Raw genomic sequence first — 19,313 nt, forward strand, 5'->3', positions numbered from 1 at the left:
GCAGCTATTAAACATGTAGAAGCAGGTGATTACATTTGAGGGAGTTTTGTAGTTTTGTAGTTATGACTTATCTTAATATCTTACAATAATGATGAAGTTAATGCAGGTTTTATGTTGGATGTTTGATGTATATTAAACACACCTGTGTACCAGACATAAAGAACCATGTTTACTGCAGTAATGACAAATTCTAATCCCCAAAAAGTTTTTATTCATTATTAACTTTTATTTGTGAGGTGGAAATGGTCTTTTATAGGAAACTGACTTTAAAAAGTTTTATAATAATAATAATAATAATAATAATAATTAGAGAGAATTCAACTCTAGAGGCAGGAGGAAGCATCAATATAAAGAAGAGACTGTTGGACTTGGACAGAGTAGATTTTGAACCTATAAGGGGAACTTTTGAGAATTTTGAGAAAGTTGGAGGAAAACTAAAGGTTTATTTCATTTAAACAATAGTTGAGACACGAGTGTGGAAGAGCAGAGACAAGTTTTATGGACATATAAAATACACTGCACTAAATTATAAACACAACACTTTTGTTTTTGTCCCATTTTTCATGAGCTGAACACAAAGATTTAAGACTTTTTCTATGTAAACAAAAGGCCAATTTCTCTCACATATTGTTCACAAATCTGTCTAAATCTGTGTTAGTGAGCACTTCTCCTGTTGGGAGACAATCTGTCCACCTCACAGGGGTGACGTCAAGATGCTGATTAGACATCATGATTATTACACAGGTGTGCTTTAGGCTTGTCCACATAATAAACTCTAAAATGTGCAGTTTTACTGTGTTGGGGGTGGGGGTGGGGGTCTGAAATCCAGTCAGTATCTGGTGTTACTACCACACACATCTCCAACACGTAGAGTAGATCAGGTTGTTGATTGTGACCTGTGGAATGTTGGTCCACTCCTCTTCATTGTCTGTGTGAAGTTACTGGATTTTGGCAGGAGCTGGAACACGCTGTCGTATATACGCCGATCCAGAGCATCCCAAACATGCTTCGTTGTCCAGAACATGCGCCTGCCCATACCATAACCCCACCTCCACCATGGGCCACTCCATCCACATCGTTGTCATAGCAACCTGCTCACCCACATGATGCCATACGCGCTGTCTGCCGTCTGCCCTGTACAGTGAAAACTGGGATTCATCCACAAAGAGAGAAAACATCTCCAAAGTGCCAGATGCCATCGAATGTGAGCATTTACCCACTTAAGTTGGATACGAAGACGAACTGCAGTCAGACCCCGATGAGGACAACAAGCATGCAGATGAGCTTCCCTGAGATGGTTTCTGACAGTTTGTGCAGAGATTCTTTGGTTATACAAACCGATTGTTGCAGCAGCTGTCTGGGGGTCTGGTCTCAGAGTATCGTGGAGGTGAAGATGCTGGATGTGGAGGTCCTGGGCTGGTGTGGTTACATGAGGTCTGCGGTCGTGAGGTCGGTCGGATTTACTGCCAAATTCTCTGAGACGCCTTTGGAGACGGTTTATGGTAGAGAAATGATCATTCATATCAGGGGCAACAGCTCTGGTGGACAATCCTGCAGTCAGCATGTCAATTGCAGGTTCCCTCAAAACCTGAAACATCTGTGGCCTTGTGTTGTGTGATAAAACCTGCACATGTGACCTTTTATTGTGACCAGCCTAAGTCACACCTGTGTAATAATCATGCTGTCTAATCAGGATAGTGATATGACACCTGTGAGGTGGATGGATTTTCTCAGCAGATGAGACGTGCTCACTAACACAGATTTAGACAGATTTGTAAACTATATCTGAGACAAATTGGCCTTTTGTGTCCATAGAAAAAGTCTTAGATCTGCTTATGAACAATGGGACAAAAACAAAAGTGTTGTGTTTATAATTGTGTTCAGTGTATATACCAAGTTTACAGATTTACTAGTAATAATATGTTAAAAGTGTTGTTTTAAAGTCAATTTGTTCCTATAATAATTAGTCCGGTATCGATTGTTTGTTAAGGTCACATCACTTCAGGAATTTCTGGCCATAATGTGAGATCTTTGTCTTTTTCAATACAAGACAATCCCATATTATACAGGACAGGGACAACCCTACTCTAGATACTAGTTAGTTAGCTGTAGTTAAACACTAACTTTACCCATTTTAATGTCCTCAACATGTAGATGTGGACTGCAGTGTCACTTTAACCATATTGTCTAACTGGTGTTTGTACTTTCAGTATTTATAACAATGAGAAGGTTCAGTGAAAGCTTTGAGGACGAGTTTGATCATTTGTGTGAGTTCATTATGTTTTATTTTATTCCCTTTAGTATCAGCTGTGATGAACTTAGAGAGGAAAGTTGGTCATCTCTGTTCTCAGCGCTCAGATCAGAAACCTCCAAACTGAGAGAACTTCATCTGACTGTGAAAACACTGTATCTGTCTGGGAATAAACTAGAAGACTCAGAAGTGAAGATTCTCTGTGCTGGACTGGAGCATCCTCACTGTAAAGTGGAGACACTGAAGTAAGATCATCTCTCTGAGCGTCACAATAACTCACTAAAAGCAGCAGTTATATACAGTGTTGTTTTTCACCTGAAATGTTCTGTAACACTACAACATTCACAACAAATACATTAGTCATTAAGTGTTAATGAGTTTTCTACACAATCACTTAGGAATGAAATAAATACATAAATACATAAATAAGAGAACATTTATAAGTCATTATTTTTAACACCAGCAAAACTTTTGCAGCTCAAATAAACTTAATATCAATAATTGTAAATAATATAATAAACTAATATGACTGGTGCAGCCCCAGGGTCCTGGTCCCACCCATGTGGAGTCCTGGCCCACCTACATAAACTCTGTTATAATGTTAGAGTTATTAATAAACCCCAGTTGTCACTCACTAGGAGCTGCTGCTTTAAGAAGCTTCATTGAGTGACGTTGCTCAGTAACATTTCTGTGTGGTGTTTAGTCGTGTAACAGACTAGTTTAATAAAGACTTTATCTGAAAAGAAATCTCAGCTAAAACAATGTGTGATTTATCAGTTATTTTAAAACAATAATTTATCTAATATCATTAGTTAGATTTTCCTTCATGATTTAACATCATAGCCTGAAATGTTTAAATAAAAATATCCTGTGTTTGAACTGATAGACTTTAAATAGTCGTGTGTGTGTGTGTGTGTGTGTGTGTGTGTGTGTGTGTGTGTGTGTGTGTGTGTGTGTGTGTGTGTGTGCGCTACATAAACAACTGATAAATGAACAGATCTCTTTCAGCTCATTGTCCTCTTTTTACACTCATGTAAGTTCTTTTGAGTGACAGCTGATGTTGAGTTTCTTCTCAACCCTGTGCCCACCCTGTTTTACCCAGGACCACCTACTGTTCACTATCTGACAGGAATGTTGTGTTCAGTGTTAATTATACTTTATATAATAAAATCTGTAGATGAAGAGTGTGTTATTGTGTCTCTATACAGGTTGTATAGGTGTGATGTCTCAGATGAAGGCTGTGCTGCTCTGACTTCAGCTCTGAGATCAAACCCCTCACACCTGAGACACCTGGATCTGTCCTGTAATAAACTAGGAGACTCAGGAGTGAAGATTCTCTCTGCTGTACTGGAGAATCCTCACTGTAAACTGGAGACACTGAGGTAAGATCATCTCTCTGAGCATCACATGACCTTCTCCTCAGTAAGACACATTCTCTAATAGTGAGACTGAAGCAGAAGTTTTAGGTTCATCATCAATGTCCTGAGGAGGAAGATTGTTTCTTTTCACTGCACACTGATGATTTCTCACAGACTCTGATGTAACTGCAATGTGTCTGAAATTACTGTGAAATTTACTAAAACATTGGAACTAATGACACAAACTGGAGCTGGGACACAAACTAAATGTACTGTGTGAGCTGCAGGGTTTAAAAGCAGCACTGACATGGAAATGATGGAAATAAATAGAACTTGGAGACTAAACTTACACAAGAGTCTCTGGTCAGCTCACACTATCAGAATATAGAATTGATGGATTTACCCTCCATCAGGGGGCAGAAGGGCTGCATGATGAAGGTTAAAATGATCATCAAGAGGCAGTTATCTGTCAGCTATCAGCTTTTTTATTTCACTTATAAACAGAAGAGAAATAAAGAAGTTCTGTGTATTATAATATAAGAAGATGTAAAATTGTGTTCAGTGTACAAGTGGGTCTGTTTTACACTCTAACTGTTATAATAAAATTAAATTGTAATAAGACTCCACTGTAGAAAACAGAATGATTCAGAGCTGAATGAACTAAACCTACACTATACATGTCAGTATTTGTACTATACATTTGTGTTGTCAAGGTTTTAGTTAGAAACACAAGTCTATCAACATGATCCAGCTTTAGTGAGGACCACAAGAGAGGAACAATATTCCCCCAGTACTAAAAGCCCTCTCTGAAGGGGAACCTACACCTGACCTAAATGATATTAAAAACTGGACACTGCTGAGTTTGTTATTCAGAGATTATAAATTACTCCCCAAGGTTTTGGCCAACAGACTGAGTGAAGTGTTAGAACAAGTCGTCCATCGTGATCAGACAGATTGTGTCCCAGGAAGATGAATGTTTATAATATTTCTGTTATCTGGGATCTTTTAGATATCAGTAAGAGTCTTAACCAGATTTTGGTCTAGTGTCAGTAGACCTAGAAAAGACTTTTGACCGAGTCGAACACAACTATTTATGAATGTGTTCACAGCATTTAGTTTTAGTCCTGATTTTGTTTCCATGATAAAGGTTTTGTACAGTGATGTTGAAAGTCTACTGAAAGTTAATGGTGACTTATGTGGTTCCTTATAAAGTTTATAGAGGTGTTATAAAGGTTGTGTCTTGTCTGGTGTGTTGTATACTTTAGTAATAGAAAGACTTTTAAACAAGTTAAGAACAGATTTGTACTGATTATATATTCTGAAGTTCACAAACCTGTTCATCAGCTGATGATGATGATGATGATGATGATGATGTTTTAATTAAATCAGAGGTAAGTTTGATGTTGGAAATATTAAAACAATTTAAAAACATCTCTGTTACAAAAGTAAAGTGATATAAATGTAAACCCATGGATGTCCATATTGTTTACAGAGTTAAAGTGTTTCATGCCTTTCTGCAGTGTAATAGATGAACATTTATTGTGTTCTAGTCTATTTGATGTGAGGAAACTTTCTCACTAGAAATCTTTATTTGTGGTTTCTGTCACAATTATTTATTTAATAAATCTGACAATATTTTAGTTATTGTAATAAAGGGTTTTATATGTGTTGATGAAGAGTGTGTTATTGTGTCTCTATACAGGTTGCGTATGTGTGATGTCTCAGATGAAGGCTGTGCTGCTCTGACTTCAGCTCTGAGATCAAACCCCTCACACCTGAGACACCTGGATCTGTCCTATAATAAACTAGGAGACTCAGGAGTGAAGCTTCTCTCTGCTGTACTGGAGAATCCTCACTGTAAACTGGAGACACTGAAGTAAGATCATCTATTAAAACATTAATAATAAATCATGGTCTAATCTTCATCCAGGTCGTAATAATAGATAAACACATTGTGTATAAATAAAACACAGTCACAGTTGTTCTTGTCAATACTGAATAAACCATTTACACTTTCACTGTCTGGGGTTAAAAAATACACCAATGAACTAACAACTTCTCCAAACACTAATTAGAGTCTGACCCTGTTTTAGGTCTGATTACTGACAGTCTGATCTTCTCAAGAAAGATCTGTTCATGTGAACTCGGATTAAAACACAGATTTTGTTGAGATGTGAAACAGAGAAAAGTTACAGAAAACATTGACATTAATATTTTATTTCTCACATACACAACCATACACAGTACGACACGTAGTGACATGTTTTTAATCTGTCTGTGATTTAAACATCAAATAAAATAGAATAATAAAAAAGAAACTAGAATAAAAATAGAATAGATGTAACAAATAGAAATGTAAGGATCAGTTTAATGGAGTGTAAAAATAAATGTGAATATGGATCAGTGGCAGAACAATGTGAGTGTTTTAATAAAGTTCAGATGTGTTAAATACTGCAATATATGAAATATGTTCTGTGTAAAATAAACTCTGGCCGATGTCTCAGTGTTGTGTATGAAAGTCCAGAAAAAGTCCAAGTTCTAGTCTTATGTGTTGTCCTGGTCTGTAAAGTGTGTGTTACTCAGTCCACAATAATACACACTGTCTACAGTCAGGGTCGACACTCGAGCCCCAGTAAAATGTTCCTGATAAATCAGTGTCTGATGATGTAGATTACAGTAGATATGTCTGAAAATAGGCTTCGTCTTCATCACACATTAATATTTACATCATGATTTAAAACATGAAGACTGATTGTAATGTTAGCTGAAGGGAAAATATCCTGTACACTTCAGTCATAAGCCACGCCCATCATAAGCCCCGCCCATCATAAGTTACGCCCATCAATGTGCCCCGGCCAATCGCTGTGCCCCGTCCCCTTGTTGTGCCCCGACCCTTCACTGTGCCCAACCCATCATAAGCTACACACCTCATTGTACCCCGCCCCTTTACTGTGTCCCACCCCCTCACTTTGACCCCATCACTGTGCCCTGTCTCTCACTTTGACACCCCATGCCCCGCCTCCTCACTGTGCTCCACCCCCACATTGTGCCCCCCCACTGTGCTCCTTTGTTCACTTTTCTCAGTAGAAATGTGGACTTGCAGTCAGATGATAATTAATAATCCCACATTGTACGTGAGGACTGAGGAGATGTAACTACCAGACTAACACTTATCACTGTGTTAATGAGTAGTATGTGAATGTGGATTTAGATGAATGACCACTTCCTGTTTTACACATCTGATTTATTTGCCACAGATTTGATCAATAATGTTAAATTGTTAACTGCTAAAAGAAGCTTTTCTTTTCTCTTCTCATTTCTAAACTCTAAAACTGGATGTGATTTAGTCATCAGTGAAAGCTTTTGGAAGTGATTTATTCATTTAGACGACTAGTTAGTTAGTTTTCTTACAAAAATACTAGTTGTGGATTTAAGGTTGTTTAGCTAAAAAAGTTTACATGTGTAATTGTAGTAAAGATCTTTACAGTGAAATAAAATGTAAAACTGAAATAATAAAATGATCTGCAGCTCAAAGTTACATTCATGTTTCTTACATTATATGATGACAAACTAACAAACAAACGAATAAATGAATAAATTAAATAAATTGTTTTCAGGTTTCTGTAAAATTCTTGTTTGCCTGTGAACAAAGCGATTAAACACTAGAAACGTCCCTGTGTACAACCAGTGATGAGTGTGTTATTGTGTCTCTATACAGGTTGGAGAGTTGTGGTGTCTCAGATGAAGGTTGTGCTGCTCTGACTTCAGCTCTGAGATCAAACCCCTCACACCTGAGAGAACTGGATCTGTCTGATAATAATCTAGGAGACTCAGTAAAGAAGCTGCTGTCTGATCTTAAGCATGATGAACATTACAAACTACAGACACTGGAGTGAGTAATGACCTGTTAATAAAAGTTTACCCTCATTATCATTACACATTGATACACATCACATTTCTCTTCGATAACTTTCACATTATCAGGTTAGAAAATGTCACTATATTCTGTTTAATCAGGATTTTTCTAACGATTCTCTTTAATGCTGTTTTGTGTTCAGTAAAGTGTGTTGATGTAAAATTCATGTGAAGGCAGAAAACAGGGATTCAGACAGTCTACAAAAAGTCACCAATGAGTTGATGAGAGTGATTGTTAATGAACATTGTGTCTTCTGTCATTCCTGTAAAATTCACCTGAGTTTGTTCTTAAAGTCTGCACTTAAATATAAATGTAGAACAAGATCTAAATGACACAGTAGTGTTTGTTATATAAAAAAGCTCCTGTGATTGGATAAGAGCAGTGATGTGATGGGTAAAGATCTGCTCATTATCCTGTTAGAACTTGTGGAAGTTCTCATTTGTTCTAGTTAAATGTTAGAACACAGATGTTAGTAAGAATGAAGAAATGTTGAATGATTCATTATAAACAGGAGATGATGATGTTTCTGTTGGAGCAGAGATGATTACATGCTGTTGGTCATGAAGTACCACAGTCCACTTTGTGCTGATTAATTCACATCTTTTTCTTTCATATTCAGGCTCTAATGAATATCTGTGTGTGATGAAGACTCCAGTGTTCCTGCATTACCATGATGGAGAATAGAGAACATGTTTATTAACACATCACTCATTTAGTTCTAACACATTAAACACACACAGAGACGTGAGAAGTGTGTGTTCATCGTGTACAGTGAATCAGACTAAACACAATTCTACACTGAGTTTATAATGACCTCTGATCCCTGGATAAAATTCCCTGGACCTCAATCCCATCAAAACCAGAGGGATTATTTGTAACAGCAGGTGAAAATCCACATGAACTCGAGCTGAACCCTGTTCATTTTACTGTTTGTGTCATTTATTATTTGTTTATTATTGTGATATAATTTACACTTTTTACACATGTACACTTATAGCTATATTTGTCACGATGACACAAAGGATCCAAATGCAGTTTAACCTTTTATCAATCCAGAACAAGAAGCAAGCAACAGATAAGCAGTCAAAAACAGGGCAGAACACTGAGCAGAACAGGGAACAGGAACAGAGACATAAACAGACAACATACCACAACGACTAACATCAGGGACGGGAACAAAGAGCAGAGACAATCAGAGACAAAGACAAAACACCTGGGGAAGAGATTGAGTGCAATTAGTGTCCATGGTAACAAATGAGTGGGCGGGGCCAACAATTAACAGCAGGGAATGACAGCAGACAGAAACAGGGCAAAACACAGACAGACTCATTACTATATTACTGGGTACATAACTAACATTATATTGTATAAAGGCACTTAAATGTCTTGTAGAAATACATCATACATTTAGAAGGAATGAATTACATCATATTATAAAGGATGAATTTAAATAATAAAATAATAAAACTTCATTTCTTTCCCTCACTGATTATGATATAAACTATAGAGTTAATGTGCTTCTTTTCTCTCATTCTATTTTCAGTGTAAGTTTTGCTCGTGTCTTGTCGTCTATATCCAGCTCTGTGAACTTTTATTAAAAAATACAATAAAAATATATTTTTAACTATATTTTATTCACAACGTGCTTCTAATGAACGTTCTGTTATTTTGTTTATACCTGAATACTGAATAAACAATTATTAACACAGCTGTATCTCATTAATATTTAATAAAATCCAATCCATATTTACTGACTGTCACTTATTAGTGTTGAGGTTTTATGCTTTGTTCATTAATGTTAATTAACACTTAATAAGGTCGTTACATCCGATTATAATGAACTGAGACTTTTAATAAAAAACTTCAGTGTAAAGTTTCTACTTCAACATTCAGTGAGATGACGGTGATAAATGTCCTGGTCCTGTTCTTATAGACGTCGCCATGGTGACACTCGTCCTCGTCATGAAGGTCTGACGTTTAAAGTCCAGTCTGATTTGTCCCCAGACATTCAGACCAAATGTTTATGAACAACTGCCTCAGTCAGGGTGGTGTATTTACCCAGGGGGCAAATCTGTGGTCCAGTTCTGTTTAAACTCCCTTTAATAGTTCCTTTGTCCACTTCCCCTCAGTGGAGTGTTACTGCTACACACACTGCTACACACACTGCTACACAAACACACACACACTGCTACACAAACACACACACACTGCTACACACACTGCTACACAAACACACACACACTGCTACACACACTGCTACACAAACACACACACACTGCTACACAAACACACACACTGCTACACACACACACACTGCTACACAAACACACACACTGCTACACACACACACACTGCTACACAAACACACTGCTACACACACTGCTACACAAACACTGCTACACACACTGCTACACACACACACTGCTACACAAACACACACACTGCTACACAAACATACTGCTACACACACACACTGCTACACAAACACACACACTGCTACACACACACACACTGCTACACAAACACACACACTGCTACACAAACACACACACTGCTACACACACACACACTGCTACACAAACACACTGCTACACACACTGCTACACAAACACTGCTACACACACTGCTACACAAACACACACACTGCTACACAAACATACTGCTACACACACACACTGCTACACACACACACTGCTACACACACACTGCTACACACACACTGCTACACAAACACACTGCTACACACACTGCTACACAAACACACACACTGCTACACACACACACTGCTACACACACACTGCTACACAAACACACACACTGCTACACAAACATACTGCTACACACACACTGCTACACACACACACTGCTACACACACACTGCTACACACACACTGCTACACAAACACTGCTACACACACTGCTACACACACACACACTGCTACACAAACATACTGCTACACACACACACTGCTACACACACTGCTACACAAACACACACACTGCTACACACACACACTGCTACACAAACACACACACTGCTACACACACACACACTGCTACACAAACACTGCTACACACACACACACACTGCTACACAAACATACTGCAACACACACACTGCTACACACATACACTGCTACACAAACAAACAGCTACACAAACACACTGCTACACACATACACTAATACACAAACATACTGCTACACACACACTGCTACACAAACACACTGCTACACACACACACTGCTACACAAACACACTGCTACACACATTCTGCCACACACACTGCTACACACAAACATACTGCTACACACATACACTAATACACAAACACACTGCTACACAAACAAACAGCTACACAAACACACTGCTATACACACACACTAATACACACACACACTGCTACACACACACACACTGCTACACACACACACTGCTACACAAACATACTGCTACACACACACTGCTACACAAACAAACTGCTACAAAAACATAATGCTACACAAACACTGCCCAGTAAACATACTGCTACACACACACATTGGTACACAAACACACACTAATACACAAACACTGCCCAGTAAACATACTGCTACACACACACATTGGTACACAAACACACACTACTCCACAAACACTGTTACACAAACACTGTTACAAAAACATACTGTTACACAACCAAAAGCAATTTTATAAGTCAAAATTTTCTCTAAGCTCTAATACACACATACATACACACATACATATACACACACAAACACACATATACATACACATACACACACATAAATACACACAAACAAACACACACACACACACACACACACACACACACACACACACACACACACACACACACACCTCTTTGTATGGTTCCCCATGACATGTACAATCTCAGCCTTGATTTTCAGACGAAGTTTGTTTTTCAGTGTTCAACACGTGTGTGTGTTTGTGTGTGTTCAGTAGTGTGAGAGGACATGTGTGTGTTTGTGTGTGTTCAGTAGTGTGAGAGGACGTGTGTGTGTTTGTGTGTGTTCAGTAGTGTGAGAGGACGTGTGTGTTTGTGTGTTCAGTAGTGTGAGAGGACGTGTGTGTGTTTGTGTGTGTTCAGTAGTGTGAGAGGACGTGTGTGTGTTTGTGTGTGTTCAGTAGTGTGAGAGGACGTGTGTGTTTGTGTGTTCAGTAGTGTGAGAGGACGTGTGTGTGTTTGTGTGTGTTCAGTAGTGTGAGAGGACGTGTGTGTGTTTGTGTGTGTTCAGTAGTGTGAGAGGACGTGTGTGTGTTTGTGTGTGTTCAGTAGTGTGAGAGGACGTGTGTGTGTTTGTGTGTGTTCAGTAGTGTGAGAGGACGTGTGTGTGTTTGTGTGTGTTCAGTAGTGTGAGAGGACGTGTGTGTGTTTGTGTGTGTTCAGTAGTGTGAGAGGACGTGTGTGTGTTTGTGTGTGTTCAGTAGTGTGAGAGGACGTGTGTGTGTTTGTGTGTGTTCAGTAGTGTGAGAGGATGTGTGTGTGTTTGTGTGTGTTCAGTAGTGTGAGAGGACGTGTGTGTGTTTGTGTGTGTTCAGTAGTGTGAGAGGACGTGTGTGTGTTTGTGTGTGTTCAGTAGTGTGAGAGGACGTGTGTGAAGTAACTTTTTTACAGACTCCTGAAGGCCATCAGCGCCCCCATGTGGAGAGACTTTAGTCTAATAAACACAGAGGAATTTACACAGGAAGGTTCATGTTATTTATACCTAAAAAGCACACAAACAGGGCCGATGAGATGAGACGCTGAACTCTTCTCTCAGTTACACTGCATTGTGGAAATAATCCGAATCAGAATGGAGTCAGAAGTGTGATAATGTTAATGTGCTCCCAGGATGAAGATAGGATTAATGATGAGGTGTGTTTGATGTTTTGAGAGCACATGGCACTGTGAATCCTCTCTCAGTAAACTTACTGATTTATTAACACATGAGACATGTCTCCAAATTACCTATCAGAACACACTGTACTGCTCTCAGCCAATCAGAACACACTGTACTGCTCTCAGCCAATCAGAACACACTGTACTGCTCTCAGCCAATCAGAACACACTGTACTGCTCTCAGCCAATCTAAACACAATTTAGTGTGTGTGTGTATATACATAAAGCACCTGTTACATTCAAGTACAAACACAAGAAAACACAGATCATTTCACACACACACACACACACACACACACACACACACACACACACACACACACACACACAGATATATGTGTGTGTGTGTGTGTGTGTGTGTGTGTGTGTGTGTGTGTGTGTGTGTGTGTGTAGTGTTGAACAGTAAACACACAGCTGTCAGACTTAACAGTTGAATGAATTTTTCCTACTGTAAATGTGAATGTGTTCTACTACAACACACAACTGCATCAATCTCTGAGAAACTCTTGATGTTCTATGAGGATGTTTTTCGCCTACAGACGACTTGTGTGACTTTTTCTGCTTTAAAAGGCTTTAAAGCTTCTGAAACTCATATCACCAGATTACAAACACAACCTTCTTCACCTTAGAAATATCACCAAGCTGAGAAGCTAGTTCCTGCCTTCATGACCTCTAGACTGGACTATTGTAATGCATTACTAGGTGGTTGTCCTGCATCTTTAATAAATAGGTTACAGTTAGTCCAAAATGCAGCTGCCAGAGTTCTCACTAGGACAAGAAAGTATGACCTTTAACCCCAATGTTATCATCTCTACACTGGCTACCTGTTAAGTTTAGAACTGATTACAAACTGCTGCTACTTACGTACAAGGCTCTTAATGGTTTAGCTCCCATGTATCTAACTAGTCTTCTAACACGTTACAATCCTTCACGCTCTCTGAGATCACAAAACTCAGGACTTCTGCTAGTTCCCAGAATATCTAAGTCTACTAAAGGTGGTAGAGCGTTTTCTTATTTAGCTCCCAAACTTTGGAATAGTCTTCCTGATAGTGTTCGGGGCTCAGACACACTTTCCCAGTTTAAATGTAGATTAAAAACTCATCTCTTTAGTCAGGTGTACACACACACATAATACATCCCATAATACTGTGCACTATTACATCTGACCAAATGCACATTATCATCTAGTACTTGTTAATATTATAAACAGCAGCTACATTAATTCCTCTCCACTGCTTCTCTCTTTCTACACATCACGAGGCATCCAGACATTGTAGCAGCTCTGATCGTCTTCTGTGTGATGAAGATTTTGGACCTTCACTGAGATGAAGGCGACTCTGAGGATCCTGAGACATCTACAGATCTACCAGCTCCAGTTAGACTCTGCGATACTAAAGAGGAGACGTGAACTCCATGTGGTCTTTTACATCACTACAACATTTATCAGACTGTATATATATAATCACACCCCCAGTGTCACCCAGATGAGGATGAGGTTATATAAATCACACCCCCAGTATCACCCAGATGAGGATGAGGTTATATAATCACACCCCCAGTGTCACCCAGATGAGGATGAGGTTATATAATCACACCCCCAGTGTCACCCAGATGAGGATGAGGTTCCCCTTTGAGTCTGGTTCCTCTCAAGGTTCCTTCCTTTACCATCTAAGGGAGTTTTTCCTCCCCACAGTCACCTGAGTCACCTCAGACTTGTTCATTGGGGATAAATACATACACATTTATATATAACTAATGTTAATCTGGGATTTTGTGTTATATTAATCTTTTGTTCTATGTTCATGTTCTGTAAAGCTGCTTTGAGACAAAGTCTACTGTAAAAAGCGTTACACAAATACATTAGAATTTAATTGAATATTTCTTTCTGTGGCATCTGTAAACAAAACAAATATTAAATGAACCAAAAGAATCCATTTCAGTCTGATTCAGACGAGACCCCGGGACTGATCCATCACGCCGCTGTCATTTCTGCACTCTTTTATTTTAATGTCATGTTCACAGAATCGAATGTAAACACACGTCATCACCAGGTTTCTTCTCTAATTTGGGAGCCAATTAGAATTTTTACAAAAAGAACCTATTAGATCAAATTTCCTCCCCACTCTGTCACTCCTTTATGTTGTGTTTCCTTTCTCCTCCACAGTGTTGAGAGGAGATGTGTTTATAAAAGTGGATCTTATTCAGAGAGGATTTAGTTCAGTCTGTAAATCCCCTTAGTGAGATGCCATTTCTCCTGCTCAATAAAATCTCTTAGGAAAAAGATGAAAAAAGGAAACAGCAGCGTGGAGAAATGGTAGCTGGAGGTTATTAACATGGGGGAAGCGAACCTGCATGTGCTGGATAAAAATATCTACCAAAGAGCCAGAACATTAAACCCACCTGTCTGAGAGTTTCCTTTGTGCCATCAAAGCAGCTGTGACTCGTTGAGGCAGTGACTCCACATGTGTGATGTTGAGGCAGTGACTCCATTCTGTGTCTCAGGGAGTTCCTCTTGCATTTCCATCCTCATGTCGTTTCAACACTGCCTCTGAACTGAATCTAACATCAACAACAGGTTAGAATTAACCGGCTGGTTAGAGTACGTTATGGTTTCTATAGTTAGGGCTCATTTTCTAAAACCAGTTCATTAACTGTGTCTGAAATTTCACCCCAAAATGCTGCTAATCTGTGAGCTGAAGAAGGACATGAGACGTAGCTAACAATACGACATCTACAGAGAGATTCCCCATTCAAGTCTATGGGGAAAAAACACCACTTTGAACTTCCATACTGGGAATTCTGGAATTCTGATCGCTTACAAAATAGATAGCACACCTCTCCTCAATGAGCCGGTCGATTTGACACCTCATTTATGGGTCTAGGACAAAAGCTGCGGGACAAGTTACGTGCCGAAAAAGTGTCCAGAAGAAGAAGAAGAAGAAGAAGAAGAAGAAGAAGAAGAAGAAGAAGAAGAAGAAGTATGCAAGAGAATAAGAATGTGCTTTGCAAGCACATTAATAATAATAATAATAATAATAATAATAATAATAATAATAATAAGTATGCAAGACAATAAGAATGTGCTTTGCAAGCACATTAATGAAAACCCCCAAAAAGAGCATGTCATGCAAAATCAATCAAGAATAACAAGAACTCTCGTGACGTCCTTGCAAAAATAAAAACACCCACCACACGCACACACAGACACACCACACACGCACACACAGACACACCACACGCACACACAGACACACCACACACACACACAGACACACACATACGCACACACAGACACACCACACGCACACACAGACACACCACACACACACACAGACACACACATACGCACACACAGACACACCACACACACACACAGACACACACATACGCACACACAGACACACCACACGCACACACAGACACACCACACACACACACAGACACACCACACGCACACACAGACACACCACACGCACACACAGACACACCACACGCACACACAGACACACCACACACGCACACACAGACACACCACACACGCACACACAGACACACCACACGCACACACAGACACACCACACACGCACACACAGACACACCACACACACACACAGACACACCACACACACACACACAGACACACCACACACGCACACACAGACACACCACACGCACACACAGGCACACCACACGCACACACAGACACACCACACACGCACACACAGACACACCACACACGCACACACAGACACACCACACACACACACAGACACACCACACACGCACACACAGACACACCACACGCACACACAGACACACACATACGCGCACGCACACACACACGCTCACCCAGACGCGCATGCGGGGCTGCCTCCTTCATCTGGCCAGAAGAATTTGACACACACACCTTCGCCCACACGGACACGCTCACATGCCCGCGCACACACGCCCACACACACCCACGCCTTCACCCACCTTCACCCCCGGAGAGAGACTGGAGCCTCAGATATCTTCTCAATATATACCCTGGCACTCCTAGGAGCCCAGGTGCCATATCACCTTATTTACCGGAATCACCTCCTATGTTTTCTAAACACACTGACCTAATTTCCCCTTATTTCCCATCACCTTTCACCCATATGCCCATTTATGGATTTTCCTCCCCTTAGTTCTCAGGGCCTAGGTCTGTGGACCACTGTCTTTTTCATTCTACATAAGTTATCGCTATGAGCTAAAGTCTGAGAACCATGGTCTTCTTCATTTTCCATAACAATTTATGAGCTAAGGTCTGGGAACCATGGTCTTTTCCATTCTACATAACAATTTTGTATTTGTTATTACAAATGTGCTCAGACTGACGAGGCCTGACAGCCCTGAATCTGGTTACTTTTACTAAGTTTATGATTACAATAAACATCTTTGGCCTACAACATCGCCTACATATGTCTTATGACAGCAATTGTAATATTTTGCAAGGCCTAATACTTTACTTTGGTTATAGTATTGTAAGGAATAATATTTTAATTATTTCTACTAAGATTTTTTACAACAACAGATGTCGTGCAATAAATCGATCCACCCGAATAGGCAAGTTTTCATTCTTGAATTCAATTCAATTCAATTCAAGTTTTATTTGTATAGCGCTTTTTACAATAGACATGGTCTCAAAGCAGCTTTACAGAAAATAAACCACATTTGATGTTTTTGAACATTGCTTCAACATTGGCAGAACTTGCAGTTTTTTCTTCAAGCAGTCCCACTGGCAGATCATCTTGATGCAATGTGCAACATCAACTCGAACAAAACAAGGTGGCACTTTTGCTGACTGTTTACCAAGTAAGACACCATAACACTCATTGATGTAGCTCTTTAGATCAGGATGAGGAGCAAAAGCCTTGACCAGAGCTCCGAGCAAAGCCAGAGAAAAGTCACTCACAACCTCTTTTGGAGTTCTGCCAGAACACCCTGATACAAAAATATATGGCCAGATTTGCCAATTGGTCTCTGTAGTTTCCTCACTACTGAGCCAGTTGCATCAAAACTCACAACTGGGTTAGTGGACGTCTTTGATAAGGATTTGTACATGTACATTTGTGTTTGACTCCAATAGTGACAGAAAAATGTGTTCAGTCCAATGTCTTTAATGCTGCCACTGTGAGGTTCACTGTATTTTAACATTTGCAGAGACAAAATGGGATCCTTGTCACCTAACTCCAAGTCATTTCTCTCTTGCTTTGCTTTGCACAGGGTGGCCAAATTAGGCAGATGACTTGGCTCAGGATCTCCAAAATCCACCAGCTTGGTTGCCTCCGATGCCCTCCATACATGGGGTTCCATTCTACCCTCACAAAGTTCTTTGGAAACCTGCACACAACAAGTTACCGGACATTACACGCTTGGAACAGCCAGTGTGAAGGGAACCATCAGTGTTTTTAATTAAACCACTGGGCAGTTTATTTCAGGCTCTCTGTCACATTTTATGTGAATGTGGCCATGACACTCCTTACAGTTTCCTCTGGTTTCAATGTATGTCTCAGTGGCTGATGGATAGACCTTGGCTCTTTTAAAGGCAAATGTGCAGGAGCATTTCACTTCTTGCCAAATTTGATGATTTATCACGTGTCCAGATTCCAGGCTTCAAAATTGTGTATTCCCTTTTTTGTGTTTTAGAGAACTTGTTTTTGTCTTTGACTGTTTCAGGCATGAATTCAACCCATTTCTGAAATGGAACTTCAAGATCAAAAGTGCAGGAATCTGGGACCCTGGCTCAAAATCAGCGTCATCACTACTGCCACTTGTTTCATGATCGGTTTCATGAGTAAATCCTAAACCAGCCCAGATGTTGTGTCTGTTTAATTTAATAAAGGTGTATAGACCCTTTGCAGTCATCTTGTTTTCTAGCTGCTTACTAAGCTCTGTCCAGATACTCTGATTAGGTGTAGCTATATTTCCATTTTGGACTATGGCATCTTTTGCTGAACATAAGACGGCGAAAATGGAATCCCTGTCAACTGTTGGTTTCTTGGGCATTTGGGATAAGCAAAACATAATTACTCACTTAAATAATCCTGACTCAAAAATGTCATGTACAGTTTAAACTTATTTTCATGCATTACTATATTGGTCTGAATACATATTATAGTAATAATATATAAGGATAATATATCTTATATTACGAACAATATTGACCCCTGGATGTACAATGTATTAAAAAAATCTAACATGGGTCAGATGTGCAATTGTAATTAGCATGTCATAGCTTCATTAGCAGTATTATATTAGCAATGAGTTTTCTGTTCGGTAAACATCGACAATCTTAGCTCTATTGTATGTTGTACTATTCTTGAAGTTAACTAATAATGTTGTAATTGACAGTGTTAAAACCTTGTACTTACATTGGCCAGAAATTTGATTTAGTAACGACTTCTGTAGTTTGATTTGTATCTAGTTCAAGTTCAACTTTATTTGTATAGCACATTTACAAACAGCCACACGGCTGACCAAAGTGCTTCACAGTGCGTTCGACATTGCACATACACTTAAAAATACGCATACACAATAATATAGTCCAAGAAATTAAAATAATTATTTAAAAGAAAGTGATATAGATATAAACCATAAGATATAAACAGACATAGAACTCTGGGCAATCATGAAAAGGCTAGAGAAAATAAGTGGGTCTTTAGCATGGATTAACACTAGAAATGGTGGGTGCCGTCCTAATCTCTAGTGACAGGGAGTTCCATAATCTAGGACCGGCCACAGAAAAGGCACTGGTCTCTTCTACGCTTGTGCCGTACACGAGGGACAACCAACATAGCCTGGTCAGATGAACGAGGAATAAATGATATCTGTCTTTTCTCAACAAACTGGAGACTGATTTTG

General features: G+C 39.5%; 1 protein-coding gene across 2 annotated transcripts; it reads left to right on the forward strand.

Moving 5' to 3' along the window:
* Nucleotides 1–6: 6 nt before the first annotated feature.
* On the forward strand, nt 7–9,233 carry LOC113663872 (ribonuclease inhibitor-like). 2 transcript variants are annotated; one of them, XM_047811415.1, is made up of 5 exons: nt 7–837; nt 901–1,449; nt 2,302–2,496; nt 7,328–7,501; nt 8,145–9,233. In XM_047811415.1, exons 2-5 carry the CDS (start codon nt 1,193–1,195, stop codon nt 8,149–8,151), a joined length of 633 nt encoding a protein of 210 aa, XP_047667371.1. In that variant the 5' UTR covers nt 7–837; nt 901–1,192; the 3' UTR covers nt 8,152–9,233. The 2 variants fall into 2 exon arrangements, 1 of the variants encoding a protein (XP_047667371.1); XR_007140161.1 differs by having other exon boundaries at nt 7–1,297.
* The last annotated feature ends 10,080 nt before the right edge of the window (nt 9,234–19,313 follow it).

Source organism: Tachysurus fulvidraco, chromosome 3 (assembly GCF_022655615.1).
Source record: "Tachysurus fulvidraco isolate hzauxx_2018 chromosome 3, HZAU_PFXX_2.0, whole genome shotgun sequence".
NCBI classification, from domain to species: Eukaryota; Metazoa; Chordata; class Actinopteri; order Siluriformes; family Bagridae; genus Tachysurus; species Tachysurus fulvidraco.